The following is a 19,413-nucleotide window of genomic DNA, read 5'->3' on the forward strand; positions in this document are numbered from 1 at the left end:
CGCCCAATCAGGGGAAGCCCCGCCTCCCGCCCCCCGCCCCGGCGGCGCAGCCGCGCTGTGGGGGCCGTTCCCGTGACGGGCGCTGAGGCGGCTTCCGGCGCGCGGGCACCGCCTCGCCCCCGGCTGCGGCCTCGTCCTCTGGGGAGCGCAGTAAGTGCGAGGATGGCTGAGAGGGGAGGCCCCGGCCCGGCCCGGCCCGGCCCCAGGGGACGGCGGCGCCCCCGCGGGAGGCTCGGGGGRCTCGGGGGAGCCGGGCCCTCGCGGAGGCTGTGCGGGCGGCCCCTCGTTCGCCTGCGCTCCCTTCGGAGTCTGCCGGTGTCATGCGAGCGTTCYCCGTGAGGTTACTTGGCGCTGGGGCTGGCACTGCAGTCGCTTTATTCAGGAGCGCTAGCGCCTTCGTTAACGTGCCCTAAAAGTTAYTAAGTTGGGGTTGAGAAACTGTAGACTGGAACGACCGGTGAGAGTTAGCTCAGGAGTCTCCTCTGCCGGGTAAGCGCGCAGGGGCTGCAGCCCCTCCGCTCGCCGGCTGGGCTGCGCTGGCGGAGCGCTTTCTCCGAGTCCTGGTGGGCCGCGCAAGGGCTGAGGCCGTGCCTTCATCCTGCCCTCTCTAAAGGCGGAAAGCGCTTCTAAATGGAATTGGAAGTTCTGCTGGCGGTGGTTATACATACGTGTTGTACTTTGCTGTATTGTGAAATGAGTGAAAGGGAGCCCTGTCTAGTGGATGCAGCTGAAGGACATCAGCAGCTTGAGATAAAGGAGTTTTGGCGAAAGACCCTCAACTTCAGCATGGTTTCCTTGTACGTGGGCTGGGTCTTGTCATTCCTGACTGAAGTTCTTGGCTTCCTATTGAGTAATAATATTAGAATATTTTTTGGCAGTACAGTCTGCAGCAATTGGGTTTACCCAAAAACTTCCTGAAAATTATGACTGAAAGCTGCTCTTGCAAGAAAACATGTATTTGCACAAGTAGAGCTGTAGTGGCCAAGACTGTGTTATGATCAGTCTATTAACTAAATTCTTCTGTAACTCTCTGCTGTCCTCTCCTTTTTGTAAGGATTACTGTATTTGGATAGGGAGAACATACAGGTTTATGCCGTGCATACTTTCTAGGAAGTGTGGAATTTACAGGACAGCTAAGCTGATGATAATCAGTAGGTTTGGTTATAGTATGGGGGGGGGGAAACGGTCATAGATAGCTTTTGAGTGTCTTTCTAGGTAGAGTAAAATGTTACTCATCATAGCAGGAAGGAGGGCTTTTCTGGAATAGTAAGATAGTGCTTCAGTTATCTTGTGATAAACACTATGTTGTGTGGTGTGACTTGCTGCATATTATAATAAATATTCTACTAACTGTCCTTTAACTATGCTGATATTCTTGTTTTATAAATAGAGCCTCAATGTAGACAATGACATTAAACAGTTGCCAATAAAAGTGAAAATGCTCCACTGTGCTTTATTTGATAACTTATTTTAGTAGGAAATAATACTGTGGAAATAACTTGATGTTCAAGTTAGTGTTCAGCTTGCATTATTTAATAGAATTAATACCTTCTTTACATGCTTTAATATGTACGGTATGTTCTAACTTTATCAAATCTTTACTACTAAGTGATTAGCATTCATTCTGTTGGGTTGGCAGAAAGCGATCTGTTAAAAAGACTGTTAAAATCCGATATGAGTCTTATTCTATTAATGAAATTTTATTCCTTAGATTCAGGGAAAGTAGATGCAATCTATGTAATATAAAGAAGTTAATAAAGTAGATGTATTCTTTCATACCGCCCTGTGGTTTGTATTACTTTGCTGTTTACAAATCTTCATATGTATCTAAATTATTCCCCATGCCACCCTCCAACTAATATTGGAAAGCTAGTGCAGTTTTGAAGGCTAAAATTCAAGAGATTGTGACTAATTTTCATAAGATGTAGACAGGTGTAATTTATGAAAGTGCCTTCACTGGTGTCTGGATAAATTTCTTAGAAACGTTGGAAAGTTAGGGGTCGTCCTCAATCTATGTAATACAACCCTAAGAATAGCGGCATAGAATGATATTTGAATATCCAGATCCGGAAGACATTAGCCAAAGCTAAAAACAAGATCCTTAGTTCAGTGTTTCCCAGGCTGTTCTCAGTCAACTTCTCAGTTCACTGAATGGCTGATCTAAGTATTCCAATATCATCAAAAAGATATTTATAAATTCTATGTGTATGAAAGATAATATTAGGAATGCCAAATTACTGATGAATTGACATGATTGGTATCTTCAGGTAACACACATTGGTAGGTCTAGAGCTGAACTTTTCATGATAAAACTGTGTGTCATCTTACAGAAATACACCTGTTGATTTGAATAAGCAAAGAACTGTTTGGTTTATAAATACTCTCCTCCAAAGTCAAAAGTCAAACATCTCAATACTATGTAACTGAGAACTTAGAAACTAAATGTCTGTTGTTACTCAACTTGGACAGCGAAATGAAATGCAAGTATAAATTTTAGCCGCAGTGAGTGATACATTGGTTTTACAGGAATTTTTAGATCTGTTCCTTTTTCCCCTGCCCTGTGTCCTTTTTTGCGGGGTTACTGCTCCACCTTGTGGACATTATTTGAGAGTATGTAGCAAATGTTGGAACGTTTTGTACTGTAGAAAGTTCAGTGTTTAGGAGCTTAATGCTTAGCTGTGGAAGTGCTTAGTTGCAACTTTCCATTCTCCATGGTGCTAAATAAGGATTTTCATTTCATTTTAAATAGTTGTTTTTGAGTCATATGTAAATTCATACTTCTCCCCCTCCCATTGTCTTCAGAAATTTGAAAAATGTAAATGACCTTTATGTATGTGTGCAACTTTTAAACTGGACAAATTTGCAAAATTTTGTTTAAAAGGTAGTCTTCTAACATGTTTTCAAGAAATGTGGAAAAAGTGTCTTAGGAAAACAATTATCTGATTTAAATGTTTTCTTTCATTGGCTTCTACCAAACATGGAAATATTAAGCATTAAGTTAAACAGAAAAAAAAGCAAGCTAATGTAGTTTTCCCTCTGCATTACGGAACTTGTTGGTTTTGATTTATGGGAGATTTTGAAAAGTCAAGAAAGGAAGTTGCCTGGATTCCTGATACGCTGATTTCATGCTTCATTCAGGAAGGAAATGGGGATGTCTTAAAACTTGGCTTTCTCCACACCTCTAGGTCCTTTTGCTGCTTTTTCTCATAGGGAGTCTGGGAGAAGAAACCACTGAAAGGGGCTGATTCATCCTAGACTGTGCTGTCCTGCTCCTCAGGCTAACAGAGCTGTGGAAAGCCGTGAAATACTTGTTCTTCACCTGCTCTTTGTGGACAGCCTTTTGATTTCTGTCTACTTATTCGATATCTACAATTTTATTGCAAACTTCTTTAGTACTTGTAGGTTCCTTTTGTGCATTAGTATTAAATATTTAATTTATTGGACATATGTGTAGATAGGCTTTTAGATTAAGGACAGATAACTATTCTGGATAACATGTATGTTGATTTCTATTGGGAAATCTTTAGCAGCTCAATATACTTAATGTTCAGAAATGCTACTAGCACTTCTGAACCTAGAAATTATGAACCTAGCCTAGAAATTATTTTCTAAGTAATTATTTTTTCTAAACAAAAATATTAGCATTGGAAATTAACATTTCTGAGAATTTCTAAGTTTAAGCTTCTGCTTTCTTCAAAAAGTATTGCAAACCTTAAAACTAAAATATCCCTTATTTTCCTCATTTTATCTAACCTACACAGAACATGATATTTGAGTTGGATTATTTTTGATCCTTCTTTCCATGAAGGATAGCATAGATTTAGAAACTAGCTGAAGAAGTTGAGAGAAAAATAATATTTATCTCTGTCTTATAGCTTCGGAGGGCTGTTCATAGAAATTTGCAATTTTTTTTAGTTCTTTTGCCATTTTGACCAAACTTGTTATGTTTTGCAATTCTTAATAAAGAAAAAAAATGTGCAGAATTCAGAATCTCGTGTAAAATATATTAAAGGGCAGACCATATGTGCACCACATATTGAAATTTAATAGTGCCTTTATGTCTTTATGTGAAGAGTTCATCTACATAATTCTCTCCAAATAATCACGTTAGATCTTAAGAATGTTTGTTTAGCATTTTGCAATCATTTTTTTCTCCTAAAGCTATTGCTATATTTTAAAAATATTATTTTTATACCTTACTGTTAATATTTCTTCTAGAGCCATTGCTTGTTTACCCTGACATTTTTTTATCCAGCATTTCTGTTAATAGTTTTCTCAGAGCAATTTATATTACTTTTTCCCAACCATTTACTACTATTTTTTTTTTTTTAGTATTTCTTCATACTTAGCATCCTTATGAGCTACCATCTATTTAATAGTCCATTTACATGGACTTAAATTCTAGTAAGATGATAATTTGCTATCTTTATTCTAGATTAGAGCATTACTGAAAAGAAACTAAGGAAGCCAGTAACTTACCCTCTCATTTCTTACGTGTTTTTTGTTACTCTTGAAACTCCTCTCATCTGTCAGAGTATTTTTGAACATAGCCTCTTTTCTTGTCACCTTATCTTTTGCCATTCCCCTTTAACATAAATTTTTCAGCCTAATCTGATAATTTATAGATCATTGTCTAATCTGACACTCCTAACCATTAATTCTTAGCACTGATAACACCCTTCAGTCATGAACATTAGAAGTACTTAAAGGTCCTAATCAAGCCTTCCATGACCAGTATAAGATATTTGATTATTTTAAGCTGTTGTAGCCTACATAAACTGAGAACACTTATCTATATTCTTTGTCCATATCTAATGATTGAACTTGAAAGATTTTAATATCCAATGTTATTTAAAAAATAATTTTGAGAGTACTGATCTGTGAAGTGGTGTGTCATTTAGGATTTCTCATTTGCAGTATTTATCTGCAAGAGGTACCACATTGGAGAATGTATTTGAGTAAGATGTCATTAGAAAACTTTCAACTGGTGAAATATATTCTGCCACTCCTCTGTTTGTGGCAGAGGATATTATCCGCTTTATCTGAGACTTTTGTGAACAGCAGTGATTACTATTCTTAGTTTAGAAAGAATGTACGTCCTTGAAGTACTCCCTCTGACTTCTTGGTGCGTGGTGATGTGCACACTACTTACTTCACTGGGGTACTGGTCTTGCTTTTTTGCAAGACAACCAGCCTAGATCACAGTTTTGGAAACAGATATCAGAGACTGAATGATGAAGCAATTTAATAATCAGCTTGGGTTTGCACCGGTTAAATAAAGCAGTCATTGAGCAGGACACCCTCTCAAGGAAATGCTAACTCAGGTACTATCAAGAATATCTACTGATAAATTTAAAACATGCTGTCTTAGTGTGGCATGCAGTCAAAAGCTATGGCAATAGCACAGCATGGTTTTTAATCGTTTTATTGTTACAGTCATGCTCCTGCTGTCATATTTCTAAAGGTTCATTTGTTAATTTGTTGAATAGACTGCTTATGCAACTTGTATGGCTTCCAAGTTCTTCTGTGCTAAGGTATGGTGTAATATTAGACTTCCAGATAGTATGGAAGAGATTTTTGAAAGAACATATTAGAAGTGTTTGTAGCAATATGTAGACTGTATTCTCATGGGTCTCCAGAGGAATTTAAATCTATTTGGATTCTTAAAATTTTGTTTTGACTGTGGGAATGTAACTCTTGTTAAGCTGAACACATGATGGGAAATATTGAGTAAATTGGTATAGATGCCTCTGCAAGCAAGCATATTACTTAGGTTTTCCAGGAGCAGTAGTATAGATTATAGTTATCAGCGCTGCAGTTCACTGCTTGGATTTTACAATTGCAAAATCTAACTGCTGATGGATAGCATTTAGAATATCTGTTTAGAATGGAGTGTTAAAACTGATGGCTACTTAGCACAAGGTGTAGTGGTATTTCCTTTATGTATTGCAGCTAGAAAGGTGATCTCTGAGAAGAGGGGAATAATAAAATACTGTATAAACAAGTGTGGTTAATATAAGTAAATTTTTGTCAAGATGAGCTCATTTGTCCTACCATGAATCAGATTTTTCTTCCTCCCTCCCTGGTACAGAGTGATCTTCCTCAACAGGTAGGTCATTTAAGCTATTATTATATGATGCTTTCATCCTTTCAAACAAAAGATCTTGGAAAATCACTTCTGTGATTTTTTTTTTCTTTTTAAATGGGAAGTAATATGAAAATTTGTTTCCAGAAGGAGTTTGCTCCTGCACCACAGACCTCTGCAGTGATGGACTTTGGGGCACTGATTGGCATCAAGTAGAATATGAGTTAGCAGTGCACCCTTGCGGCAATAAAGGCTAACAGCATACTGGGCTGCAGTAGTAGCAGTATAGCTATTGGGTCAAGGGAAGTTATTTTTTCTCTCTTGGCACTCTTGAGGCCACATCTGAAATTCCCTATTCAGTGTTGAGCCCCAAAGTCCAAGAAAGCTATAAGAAAAACTGGAGTCTGGCAGAGGGCAACTAAGATGATCAGAGTTTGGAAAAGATGGTACACAAGGAGAATTCAAGGGAGTTAGGTCTTTTAAGCATTATAATGAGAAGGCTGAAGAGAAGCCTAGGTGTTGTGTTCCACTACCTAAGGGGGCGGGGATGTCATATAGAAGGTGCTTTTCAGAGGAGCTGAAAAGGAGGATCCAGATGCTTCTTCAGAGAAGCGTAATGAAAGGGTAAGGGGCAACAATGTGAAGTGGCAAGAAGGGAAGTTCTAGCTAGGCTTAAAGAAAGGGGGGAAAGGGGAATTACAATTAGCATGACTAAGTACTGTTTTTAAAGCATCATCAATGCTTTGCATCAGAATTCTTACAAACAAGTAGATAACATCTTAAAAAAGATGCTAGCTCTGAGTGCTGCAGTGAAATATCATTGTTGCTTCCTCAYGTGCTTCCTGTTCTGTATCCATTTCTGTGTAAGGTGGAAAGAAAACTCTATATTCTTAGCTTTCTCTAAACTAGAAACAAGCAAACTGAAGTGAAAAGATGAAAAGATAACCTGTAGTTCAAGAAAGGTTTATGCTATTAGGCAGTTCCTGAAAATGAAATGTGTGCTTATGTCCATGGTCCAGCAAAGAACATAAACTTGTCTTTAAAGTTAAACTTATGGGTTGTATAGATAAAGARGAGGCATATGCTAGTTTTAATTACTTTAACTGCATAATGTAAATTATACATACTATGTTTCATTTTGATTTAAAGTATTTTTATTAAAATTAAAATTGTAAATTTGAAGTTTTTAATTATAAATTTTATATTTTAATATTGACAGGTGGAAGTTTTCTCAGATTTTTGACCTTGAACTACTTAAATTATACCTAACTAAAGATGCATCCAGACTTGTCTCCTCATCTGCACACTGAAGAATGTAACCTAGTTATCAGTCTGCTCAAGAAGTGTCACAAAGAGGTAAGGAGTTCTGAGCAGAGAAAAGAGTAGGTGGGTTGGGAAAGTGAATGTCAGATGAATTAGTGGAAATATTATATGATCAGAGAGGGAAATATCTCCTTCAGGCAGAACAACCATGAAATATAGCTAGTACATTCTCACTGAAGAGTTATCTGACAGCTCTGTAAAACCATCCCAGTGATTTCATTAGGAACAAAAACATGACGTAAGATTTCTTGTGCTAAAACTTGGCAAATATGGACCCATTTCTAAAGTTGAAGTAATTTCTACACTTTTTAGTACTGTGTGCCTCCTTAAAAAAAAAAAAAAAACAGTAATAAAGCAGAATTATTATTTGACTTCCATATTCTTAATAGACACCTACTAAAGGATGTAAAATACTGTATGGTCTTCAAGTGTCTCAAGGTTCTTTATTATTTCAAATAGATAGAAATTTAATTTCACTCATTTAAAAGCCTGTTATTAATTCACTCTGTAGTAAACGTCTAGATTTAGAAAGATCAGCCTTTGCAGTGAAAGCTATATGCAGCATTGTTACACTATTAATAAATTTCCCAGTCCTTTGAGTTATTCTAAATAGATACTCTGTACTGATGTATTTCTATAYCAGTGAATATAAAGTCAATTCTTTTTTTTTGTTTCAGTGAAAACTATGAGTGCCTTTATTTGAATGTTGAATATTAAATTCGAGAAAGCAATGTTTTACTGTCACATGCAATCCAAAGTATTTTCACCTCTCTGTTCACAGGTGATGTTTATACTTTTTTCATAATGTGTATCTTAGAACTTATTTATAAGTGCATCTGTTATCTACAACACATCTATTAGCTTTACTATTTTGTGCATAATTCTAATTTTTCCTTTCAAAAGCTGTTACAAACAGAGAAATGGCTAACAGTACAGGAAACATGAGTGAAGATGTTCTGTGAGATAGAGGGAGGGATAACAAAAATTTTGCATATCTGTTTTTCAGGCAGCTAAACTAACATAGGGAAGACTTTTACAGTAACGTGCTCTCTTATGATTTCTGAATTACAGCAAGGTATGGAGAGGAGTTTGAATACTAAAATTCACTTGCAGTGCTGGAATGAGTGTACTGTTTGTTCAGAAAAAGTTAATTGTTTTTTGTTGGCACTTTTATTGCAGTATCTCGAAACTTAAGTGCACTAAAGTCTGTCATGTGATCCTTCTCTTACCATTGCCTCCCAACTGTCTCATATAGCATTCTTAGGTAGAATACCCCCAAACTTTTTCTTCTGTTTTTCTTCTAAGTTCTAAAATCTTGATGTACCTATAGAATATTTTAGGTCAGTTGAGATTGGAGACACTTCATTTTTTTTTCTTAGCTGAAGTTTTTTGAAACAAGTTTAATATTATATGAGTGTTCAGTAGTTAGAATTAAGCTAGAAGACTCTCCTTGTATATTAACTAGTATGGTATCAAAAGGATTGCCAAAAATGACCCACTAACAGTTAGGAGGCGAATAAAACTTGTATGTATGATACAGAATTAAAATGTTGTCATGAATTTTTGTAATTGTGAAAATAAAGCCAATCAGGACAGAAAATACACTCCTTTAAGATTTGCCCTTCATTTTACTACGTATGTAGCTGGGCTTCTTTGGATTTCTTGGCAGCAGGGATTCAAAGGAATCTTATTATTGCTGCTTCTAGTTCCTTGCTTGAGTCAATCTGGTAATAAAGTTGTGCAAAGGATTTTATTTTTTCAGTTTGGTCTGAAGTTGGTCTCTTCAGATGGTGAGAAACTACTTTTTCAGTCTAGTACTCAACTATGAGAGGATATTTAAGCTGGCAGTCTCAGAAAAAACACGGTAAAGATTGCTTCCTTCTGACTGCATGTGAAAAAAGCTTTACTTTTTCACTTAAAATTGAAGGGAAATATATTGAAGAACTGTTTTTAAATTGAAGTCACAGAAATATGAAAAGTCAGTCATATTAATCACATCTATCAGTGGCTACCTACTGTTTTGTCAAAATGTCAACCTTTATGTATAACTTAATGCTTTTAATCCCTCAGGAATAATAATTTATCTTGAATCAGATGTCTCTTACGTGCCTTTTCATAGAAGTCAGTTTAATTCACATTATTCCTAATCTAGAACTTGCCCATTATATGAAGTCTTGGAAGTCTTGTGTCTATGGAAAGAGGTTATTGAGATTCCTACTTGATGTCATTATTATTTTTTTTCCAACAACTCCACTCTTGTGGTGTATAAGGCTTCATGTATTTCAGTTGTCATGTAAGTGCTTTAAAAAAAGCCTTTTTTTTACATGCGTCAGTTGAATGAAATACACAAAGGTTTACAATCTTGTCATGGTAATAGGAGTGAAATGCATTTTGGAAAAACTGATTTATTTCTCATAATCTGATCTGAAAGGAGTTGACAGCTTAGGAGTCTGGCTAAATAAACACACGTTCAGTTTATTCTATGCACTAAGAAGAATAGAGTTAGCTTGAAATTTGAGCATTCACCTTGAAATTTAGCAAACTAATATGGGAATAGACTAAAAATTGTATCTGTATTAGTTAAAATGCTTTAAAAGCAAGATCAACTTGCAGAAAAGTGACTATTTATTACATGCAACTGCTTCAGAGTGTCATCTGATGCCCTCTGTAAAGCAGAGAGGTATAAACAAGCTAATTATAGCACTGCTGTAGTTAAGTGTCTTTCATCTTTATTAACCTACTGCTATTTCTAGTCATAAGTGTTCTACTGGCTGAAATCTGTCTTGTCCGCTATTTTAATTTTTAATAGTCCACTATATTATTTGTATAGACCCATTTACCTGTTCATCAGCTACAGAACTATACGTAGGTTTCCCCCTGAAATAAGGAAGCGACTTCATTCGCATCTGTTGTGTATTCAGTGTTCTATTGTTTCATTAATTCCTTCTTGAAGGATTGGTCAATTTGACTCTGTTCACTGCATATCTGTAAACGTTTATTTAAAAGTTCCAGTTTGTCAGGTCTTCTGAATTGTTTGGATGCTCTGCTACCAGGTTCTGCTGCTGTATTGTATGGCATATTAGCAAGCATCACTCTGAAAAATTAGTCCTATTAGAAAGGGAACCACTTCTGAGAGTTCTTTGGCCAATAATATGAAATCACTTCAGGAAATCCTAGCTAAGAGGACTTTTTTTTTTTTTTTTTTTTAATGGTGAATATAATTAGGTTATTTGGGTGAGACTTATATAGACATCTAGTTACGATGCCTGCAGTTTTTCAGAAATTTGGTAACATTCAAGTACACACAAAGACGCCAGTTGAACTGTGCCGTAATGTTGGTAAACATATTTATTAACCTCAGGATTTGAGAAACTAGAAGAGTCTTTGGTTATACTCAGAGAAACCCTCCTATTTCTGTACACTTTCTAACATTACAGTGACTTAGGTCTAGTGGCTGCATCTTCTGGACTGACAGCATGTTCTTCATGTGGTTGGCATGATGAAACTGTAGCACCGAGTCCTTTGCCTCTCTTCAGGTCATGAAGAAGTATGGAAAACTCTAAGGCAGAAAGTGCATTGCCTCCAGGATGGCTGTAGGATCTTGGCATGTCTTTCTAAATCAGTAATTGGAGTTCAGAACACAATTTTTTGTACATTATTCAAGTTAGTGTGAGTGAAAGTTGTAAGACTGATTCTTAGATGAATAAAATCTATGTTCTACATTTAGACTTCACTGTTTCAGTCTGTGCATCTTACAAAGTTACAAAGCATTATTTTTCACAAAAAGAAAAGGAAAAGAAGACCAGGATATATTGCAAAATACAAATATCTTCTAGGAAATTTAGAGCTTCAGAGGAAGTAACTTTTGAATTGTTAAATTTGTTTTTTTCTCTTCCTAACTTATTAGCACAACATCTTGAAATTTTTTGGGCATTGCAATGACATTGACCGTGAGATGCGGAAGTGCTTAAGGAAAGAGGTAAGATGCACATTTCAGTGAGCTAGTACTTAATTAAAAAACATAGGATGGCTGTAGAGTTGTAGCTTTTTACTAAGTAAAACTTAGTAAAAATCAATAAATAGATCTTAAAATGTAAGCACACTCTGGAGTGGGCATGTGAGACCCAGTTTACATTTCTTGTGATAAAATTATCAGTTGTCAGGTAAAATTGTATGAACAAGACCTGAAATTACGTTGAGACCAATGTGAGCAAGGAACATGCATCTCTCCCTTTGCTTCTACTGTTGGCAAGATCTGGCACTGAAAGTTACAAATGAGATTAGAAAGGATGCTTTCCAGAAGATACTAGATATGAAGATGTAAGTGTCTGTGCTGACGTGATTTCAAATAATTTAGCAAATTTAGTTTCTTCTTGTTTTTATAATTTCAAGATTCTCCTGTCAAATTAAAAGTTTTGAAATATTTGCAATTTAAAATGTTTATTTCCTGCACAAAACTTTTAAATAGTGATTGCTTTTTATACCTCATGAAACCAGGTGGTAGTCTTTGGTATGTTCCKTACAAATACTGCAGTTCAAATGTATATCTAGTTTAAACTAATAGTGTGAGCAATTTCTAGAGATACAGAAAATAGGCAAATACACATTTTAATAAAAATACTGCAAATAGAAACTGATGCTTCACAGGTTACTTCTGTTTTTTTTCTTTTTTAAAAAGCAAATTGTCTTGATATTCTTTAATAGCAGTGTTTGCACTATAGCAAATATAAGGCAGTAATGGTCAATTTTGCGTAAATAATACTTATTACTGAAGTCAGTAATACTGTTTTCTGTGAAATTATTTGATAAGCTGCTGAATTAGGCCCTAAATAAATCTTCTGGAAATAATGTTGCTGCTTAGGACCTGCTTATTGCAGTACTACATCTGCAAATACAAAGGAAATGGAAAGGTCTAGGATTTTATATAGATTAATTAGCTAATGGACAGATTTTGAAAAGAGTATCAACTGATCTTTACATTTTTCATGCACACATGACAGAACACACAAAAGAACTTTTCACATACCTTTTAACTTACTAATTTTGACATAAATTTTACAATTGTATCTGGAAAGGAAGACTTTAAATGCATAATAACCAGAATAGTTTAGTTCTCCTCTCTTCCCTCCCTTGTCCCTGTTAATCTATGGGGAAAAAATGGGAAATAATTTGCTTTCTGTCAAATACTATTTTATTCCTAATATATAAAAACTGTAGCAGAGATTTGGAAGAACTGTAACACAGATTTGGAAAATAATGAAGTTTCTTTCCATGTAATGCTATTTTTCTTTCTTCCATTGAAGCCTTTGTATTAATAAGACTTCATGAAGACTGTTTGCCTTCCTACAATATGCCTATGTAGATATGTTATTGCTAGGAGGTCCCTGCAAGGCTATTCACAAGTACGCAATAAGTACAGGTGTAACTTTTAAAAGACTTGGTGTTTTTATTCTACACAAGAATGGATAAATTAGTGAGGAAAATAAATATCGTCAATGTAGCATGGAAAAAAGCTAAGCATTCTGTAAATGTGGAGTAATGTTTTAGGCCTTTATTTCAGTTATGCCAATCAGTACAATGAGTTAAAAACTGCAAATGTTTACCAAAATCAGTCTATTTAGTACTTTATTACATTATACAGAGAGTTGAACATTTGGAGGTTATTTTGTTTTTTTCCTTCTTAATACCTATTTTAAAAAATGAACAAATGTATGCTCTAATTTAGGGCCCAAAATAACTTACTTGTTACGGAATATATAGCAAATCATACATTGATTTGAAATTTTTCTTAAGCCATGAAGATTTCCCTTTTGTCTCTAATGAAAGACAGTTAAGATTTTCAGTCTTTGGAATTTTAGTAGTGCAGGAGCATGCCTGAAAGTATGTGCCTATGCATGTATCTAGAATGGGAAGGTTCCCATGATTTTCTGTTATACTGAAGTCCTGTCTCTGTTGTGTGTTTTTTCTACTGTAAAAAAATACCCTCATTCAACCTAAATTTGCTTTTATTTTTTTTCATCCAGGTAAACTGCTGTTATCAGTGTATGTAATTAATAACTAGGATCAAAAATAGACCAAGTGTAGGATGACAAGTTCATGTTTCAGAAGGCAGAGACACGTAAATCAGTGGTTATTTAAAAGGAAAAAAGCCTAACCAGTGGTCTAGAATAGTATCTATGTAACTATTTTTCTAGTTCTAGTACATGTATGAATAAAGTATAGCTGTCATATATAAGATAGCTGTGTAACTAAGTTTCTCCATAAGAGTAACTGAATATTTTTTTTGGAATGTTTTAATACTCTAGTTTAATAATGTAAAACTTAGAAACAGGTATTTTAATCAAATGTTAATTTCAAAGTAAAAGTAAATCAATATATTGTTATTAAAAAGAACTGCATTTCTAATGCATCAGTCAATGATATTGTTTCTGTTCCTGAGTAATAAACCCTCTCTACACTTTTAAATTTGACTTATCTGTTTAATGACATAGCTGATCTATTAATTTCCTTATCTGTCTTCCAGTATGAAGAAAACAGGGCCAGGAACAAGGCACATACTGCAGAGATGCGACGGAGGCTAATTAATGCTCAGGAACACTCTGAGAAGTGAGCTGTACTGTAGTTGGGCAGCTGCATATTAATAGGGACACTTGGTTGAAAGCTGGCAATGTTACTTTCAGATCACCACTGTTCGACCTGTGATTTGTGAAGTTATGACACAATAAACACACCTAAAATATACTCATTCCCAGAAAGGCAATCTAAATGTGGGAGGAGGGGAAAAAAAAAGATTACTCACAACTTAATTTTTGACTTCTAAAAGAAAATTATTGTGGCAACTCTTTGTTCTGGTATAGTTTTGTTATGACGGTTAAGTAATGCTGAATCAATGTGTGTGGAGTATTATGTATTCAAGGCTGTTATATTCCCTACTTGTGTAGAGCTGCATTTGTTTCTTCATGTTTAGTAGTTTCTCTTTTATTTCTTGCATTTTTTTCCTTGCAAAACATTGAATCACTCTTCCTTCACTCTTTATAGTGTTGTGATAACACAGCCTAAATGAATTATCGAAAAATTTTTAAACAAAAGTGGCCTGAAACTGGAAATTGCCTACGAAGCAATAAATGGAGCTCTAGTACTTTTGTTTGAGCCCAAAGGTTGAAATGACAGTCTTGCATTGGAAAGATTAAAAATCTGTGCCAACCGTAAATACCGCCTAGACTGTTGTAAAATGATTTGTTCATCCTACCCAAAGCACATCTCTTTAGAAATTCAGAATGGAACTTCTTCAGGAATTTACAAAGCATTGCCTTGATTTATATTGAGTAGAATCGAAGTGTGCTGAATGGTATTGAAGAAGAGTGCTGCCAAAATATAAGCTCAATTGTTCTTCCACATAATCTGGTACAAAGGTGAAATCAACCTATGACTATTACTGTTGAAAAACAACTTACGTTACAGTGAAAGAAAGGATAATTTGCCCTTTAGTTAGATGAGTCAACCAATATTGTGCTAACTAAGCTGCCTTGTTAGCCTGTGTTCATTGCCTTCATGTTCATTTGCTGTTCATTTGCTATCAAACTGCAGAAAGTCCTGAACAGTCTGTGAATGCAGCAGAACTGATATTGGAACACTGTTGGTTTATGCCCTAATGGAGCTGCTTCTTTGAGTGTCTAATGGATTCACCTTAGGCATTGAAATTACTTCTTTATTTTGCCTAGTAACAAAAGTCAATATAAAATAAAATCCATTTTATTTAGCCAGTTGTACAAAACGTCTAAATGCAATGTCTTTTTCAAASTTTTTGAGGAGAGGGTGCCTTATTCTACAGTGAATTCTGCAGTTCATTGTAAGAACCATTGTTGGCACTCAGTCTTCGAATTAATTCATGTACCTATTTTTGGAGCAAAGTGATATTTTATGATCYATTTTGAAGAGATTGTCTAGATAGAAGAATAATTTTACTTATTTTTCAATACTTGAGTTGACCTAGTTAAGTTTATGAAGCTTGACCGCAAAGGTTTTTCATGTAAAAAGTGAAAGTGAGAGTTCCAAGAAAAACTGAAAGAACCGCTGCTTGTTTTGACATGTTCTCTGATTTCTCAGAATAAGTAAATGATATATCATTGAATTAAATACTTGAGTGGTTGGAAATTCTGCAGTCCTTTTTATTGGTACTCTGGAATAAGTTCAAAGAGTGTTTTTTAATAAAAATCCCCAAATGGGAAACTCTGCATTATTGATCTTCCATTTGTGATGATGACAAAATCTATGTAAGGCAAACTCTTAAACAGAATTTGATATCACTTATAAATTTGAGAATTTCCTAGAGATTAGGTTGAAAAGCTGATAACTTAGTTCAAAAGCACTAGAGCTATTCTTTTTCATCAGCTTCTGTGAGTCTGGTTCTTTCACTAAAGTGGTAACAAAGYAAGAATCCCAAAACTATTCTGCGTAGCTTATTAATCAGAATTATATTTCCAAAGACCAGTTTRTTTAACAAATGAAAGCCGAAGTGTCATGCACAAGTTATGTTGATACTTTGAACTACATTTAATCATATCTATTTTACAAAACTTGTTTACGTAGTGAAAGTATGACCACATGGATCAGTCTTTCTCTTTGCTAATTACTCACTAGTAGTGTGATAGCAGATAGATTTCCTTTTTTTTTTTTTTTTTTTTTTTTTTTTTTTNTTATGTTGTTAATTTGATCTTAAAGCTGAGAAAGGCTGGTGTACTTAGAGTTCATTTGACAGAAAAAAGGTTAAGGGTGAAACATTAGATGAGTTTGTTGTTACTTGCTTCTTGAAGTGAGCTGAGTGGTGACTAGGGGACATGGTGGATGAAATAAACTGTAGACTTTGGAACCAGTTTATCAATGTCATTTGTGTATGGAAGTGTTTTYTCCTCGTTCTTTCTGAAAGAGTAAGTTTGAGAGAGGAGAAAAATTTGATGGAACTCTCTGTTGCTTCATGTCTAAGAAGCTTTTAGGCTCTTYGTGTGGAAAACAGAAGGAAGGAAATATCACCAGAAAGAGAAAATAGCAACTGTAATACAGACCTGGCCGTAGCAATGAGGTTTTCCACATTCGTGTACAATACAAGTCTATAGGATCCAAAGACAGGAAAACAGAGTGAGGGAATGATAATTCTACCCAGCAAAATTCCTTGAGCATTACTAGAAACAGCTGGTAACACTGCTGTCAGCAGTGTAACTCTTTGCTTCCCTGTTTCTGACACTTACTTCCCACTCCTCCAGAAATGAAGCTAGTGTAAAGCCATAAAAAAGAGGATATTAGTAATGTGATAAGGGAGTTCTAGAGTGGACTAATTTGTTGTAGTGTCTGTTTTCCTCAAACTATGTGGACTTCAGTGCTTTATTAAAAATGAGATTTGAAATCCACTGACATTTTTAGTATACTCTTCCCAGGAAATCAAGTACTGATGTCTTGTTTTTCTTTCGGTAGGAGGAAAGATACTCTGCTGACCAGCAAGATAATGCGCRTGCTTCAGGGCTAGCTTTTGCTCTGCCTGCAAAGTCACTATACTGGTGCTCAGCTCTACTAGGAATAGTTTGAAACAGTTGTCTGTCAGGGAGAATAATGTGAGATATATTCCAGTCAGTGCTCTCTAGCTAGCTTGCACTAAATTAACTCTAGACACTCTTAATCTGCAGTGAGTCCTCTGGCCCAGCATAGCTTGCTTTTGCCTAACATGCATAGCACCAGAGAGTAAGCTCTGCAGGTGCTTGTGGGCTCCATGCTGATGGAGAGGTAAGGATTCAGTACATYACAGTCTAGTCTTTATCCAAGTTAACTTTCATCGAACAACTATAATGCTGGCCTTCGCATACTTTTTACACCATTTTACAGCTCATCTCATTCATGRCCTGCATCTCTTACCTAGTTTTCAGATTTTTAGGTTTTTGCATCAAGGGCCCAAACTATAGCACTAGCTGAGGGTTAATGTATCGTGGATATACTGCTTGTCTTTTCCCTGTTTCATTCTTGTTAATAGCATGCTCAAGTAATTATGGCATGGCCATTTGTTGCAGATGGGTAGCAGAGTGTGAAGACTATGTGTAGTCCCTAGATCTTGTAGCAAAACCTAGATTCACTTGAGCTGATCATTTGTATGCTTCAGGTAAGGACTGTCATCTTGTGCGTGATATACCTATATGCTTTTTCTCACCTGATTCCCATATGATATACTGGCTATTCATAGAGTTGGGATAATTGCACAMAAGCACAATGATGAGTTGATAGTGAATTTTGTAGGAATCTATAACTTCCTGAAAATCAGGCTGTGCTCAGAAAAATAAGAAACATAGTCTTGGTTGGTTCACACCACAGGAGGGATTAATATGGATAACTATTACTAAAGTATGCAGATGAAAAGTTAGAAATTATGCATACTGTAATTGTGAATCATTGCAATGAATATTTCTGATGTGCTTATACTTTGCTAAAGCTTTATACCACATGAATAAAGTGGCATTTCTTAATGTTACCATGTTTCAAAGGAATACCTGATGGCTAATACTACATCTATCTGATCAAAATTAAAAGAAATTTCTATAGATTACCTAAAATGATTTGAACAGCATAAAAAAATAAGATATCAGAATCAGTTTAATTAAAAAAATATTAATACTTGTGCTTAAGCAAAGCGGATTCTCTACCTGGACAATGTATTTTAGGGCTGTAGACTTAACTTACGTGTTCAATTTTATTAATATTTGCTGAAGTAAAAAAAATCATAACAAATYTTAGAGGTCCCATTAGAATTATTGGTTATTTTATGGAGACTTTCACTTTAATTTGCTAATTCTAATCCTACTCTGCAGAGTAGGGGAAAGGTATCTAGTGAGGTTAATAGCCTGTCCTCTTTCATAGAGCTGCTTGCATCACTGAGGTTAAGAGGTATTTGGTATACTCTGAAGGGSTTTTTTTTCTTTCTTTCTGTAGTGGTGCTTGCTAATCAGCTGAACCTGCTTTGTAATGAATGAAGATCTGTTAAGATGAAGTTTTAAGCGAGTTCTAAATTCACATCAGGTTCCTCAGAACTATTTAAATTGGCATGTACCAAAAATATCAGTAGTAAGGAAATACATTTTGGCCTAAAAACTGTTCTTGTGAACTGTCATACTTTAAAATTATTCTTTTGAACTACTCAATGACATTTTAAAGGCTGGCAACATTGATACGAACTATTGCTTGAACTGGAGAGAGACTCCCCCTCTTTTTAATGTAGATCCCTAGATAAAACAAGCTACCTTCAAAAGTAACTTTGCAGAAAGATTCTGGGGGGGGGGGGGATTCATCATCTGGAAAGAATCATATCGATATGATATGATACAAGATATCAAATTTTGCAAAATGCACCCCCCGGACAGGACTCAGCCGTCTCGATTCGAGATGACTTGTCAAAACAAGTAATGTTTTCATGCTTGGGAAAAGCATCCAGTGCTTTAAAACACAGTGATGTGTACCTAAGTGACCTTACAGTCGCCAGCAAAGTGCTAGCACTGTAAAACACTGCTTTTCCAGGAACCTAGATAAAACCAGGTAGTTCCACAGYGATCGTAACAGTGAGGTGCCGAGGGAACAGTTAAAAATTGTGGATTCTGATAATATGAAATCAGCGGTTTAATTGCAATATCGTATTTTTACAAAACCTGCGATTAAAAGCTATTCGTGACCTTGGCTGCCAACAGCSCAGGGCAAGTTTACTTTGGCCGTAATCAAATACGTGACACGCTCAGCTCCCGACCCCTCCAGCAACCGGCTGAAGCGGCTGCTCCTCACCTCGGCGGAGCCACACGGCGGTCGCTGCCCGAGGGGCGCTTCGGCCGCAGACCTCGGCGGTCGCCGGGCGCCTCGCTGCGGCTGCCGCGCCGCGCCGAACCGGCCGCAAGGAAGAAAATTAAGACTGTTTAATGCGGAATTTTAAGAGCGTTCCCGCCGGGAAGCGTGCGAGGCGGCCCGCGGCCCGCGGGAGGCGC

At 36.1% G+C, this 19,413-nt stretch overlaps 1 protein-coding gene across 1 annotated transcript; it reads left to right on the forward strand.

Annotated features, from left to right (window-relative positions):
* The first annotated feature begins 43 nt into the window (after window positions 1-43).
* CMC2 (C-X9-C motif containing 2) lies at window positions 44-16,294 on the forward strand. The gene is made up of 4 exons (XM_085306427.1): window positions 44-150; window positions 7,305-7,441; window positions 11,316-11,387; window positions 13,932-16,294. Exons 2-4 carry the CDS (start codon window positions 7,361-7,363, stop codon window positions 14,016-14,018), a joined length of 240 nt encoding a protein of 79 aa, XP_085162553.1. The 5' UTR covers window positions 44-150; window positions 7,305-7,360; the 3' UTR covers window positions 14,019-16,294.
* The last annotated feature ends 3,119 nt before the right edge of the window (window positions 16,295-19,413 follow it).

The sequence above is a fragment of the Rhea americana genome, unplaced genomic scaffold (genome assembly GCF_003343005.1).
Source record: "Rhea americana isolate MKP2758 unplaced genomic scaffold, rheAme1 scaffold_24, whole genome shotgun sequence".
NCBI classification, from domain to species: domain Eukaryota; kingdom Metazoa; phylum Chordata; class Aves; order Rheiformes; family Rheidae; genus Rhea; species Rhea americana.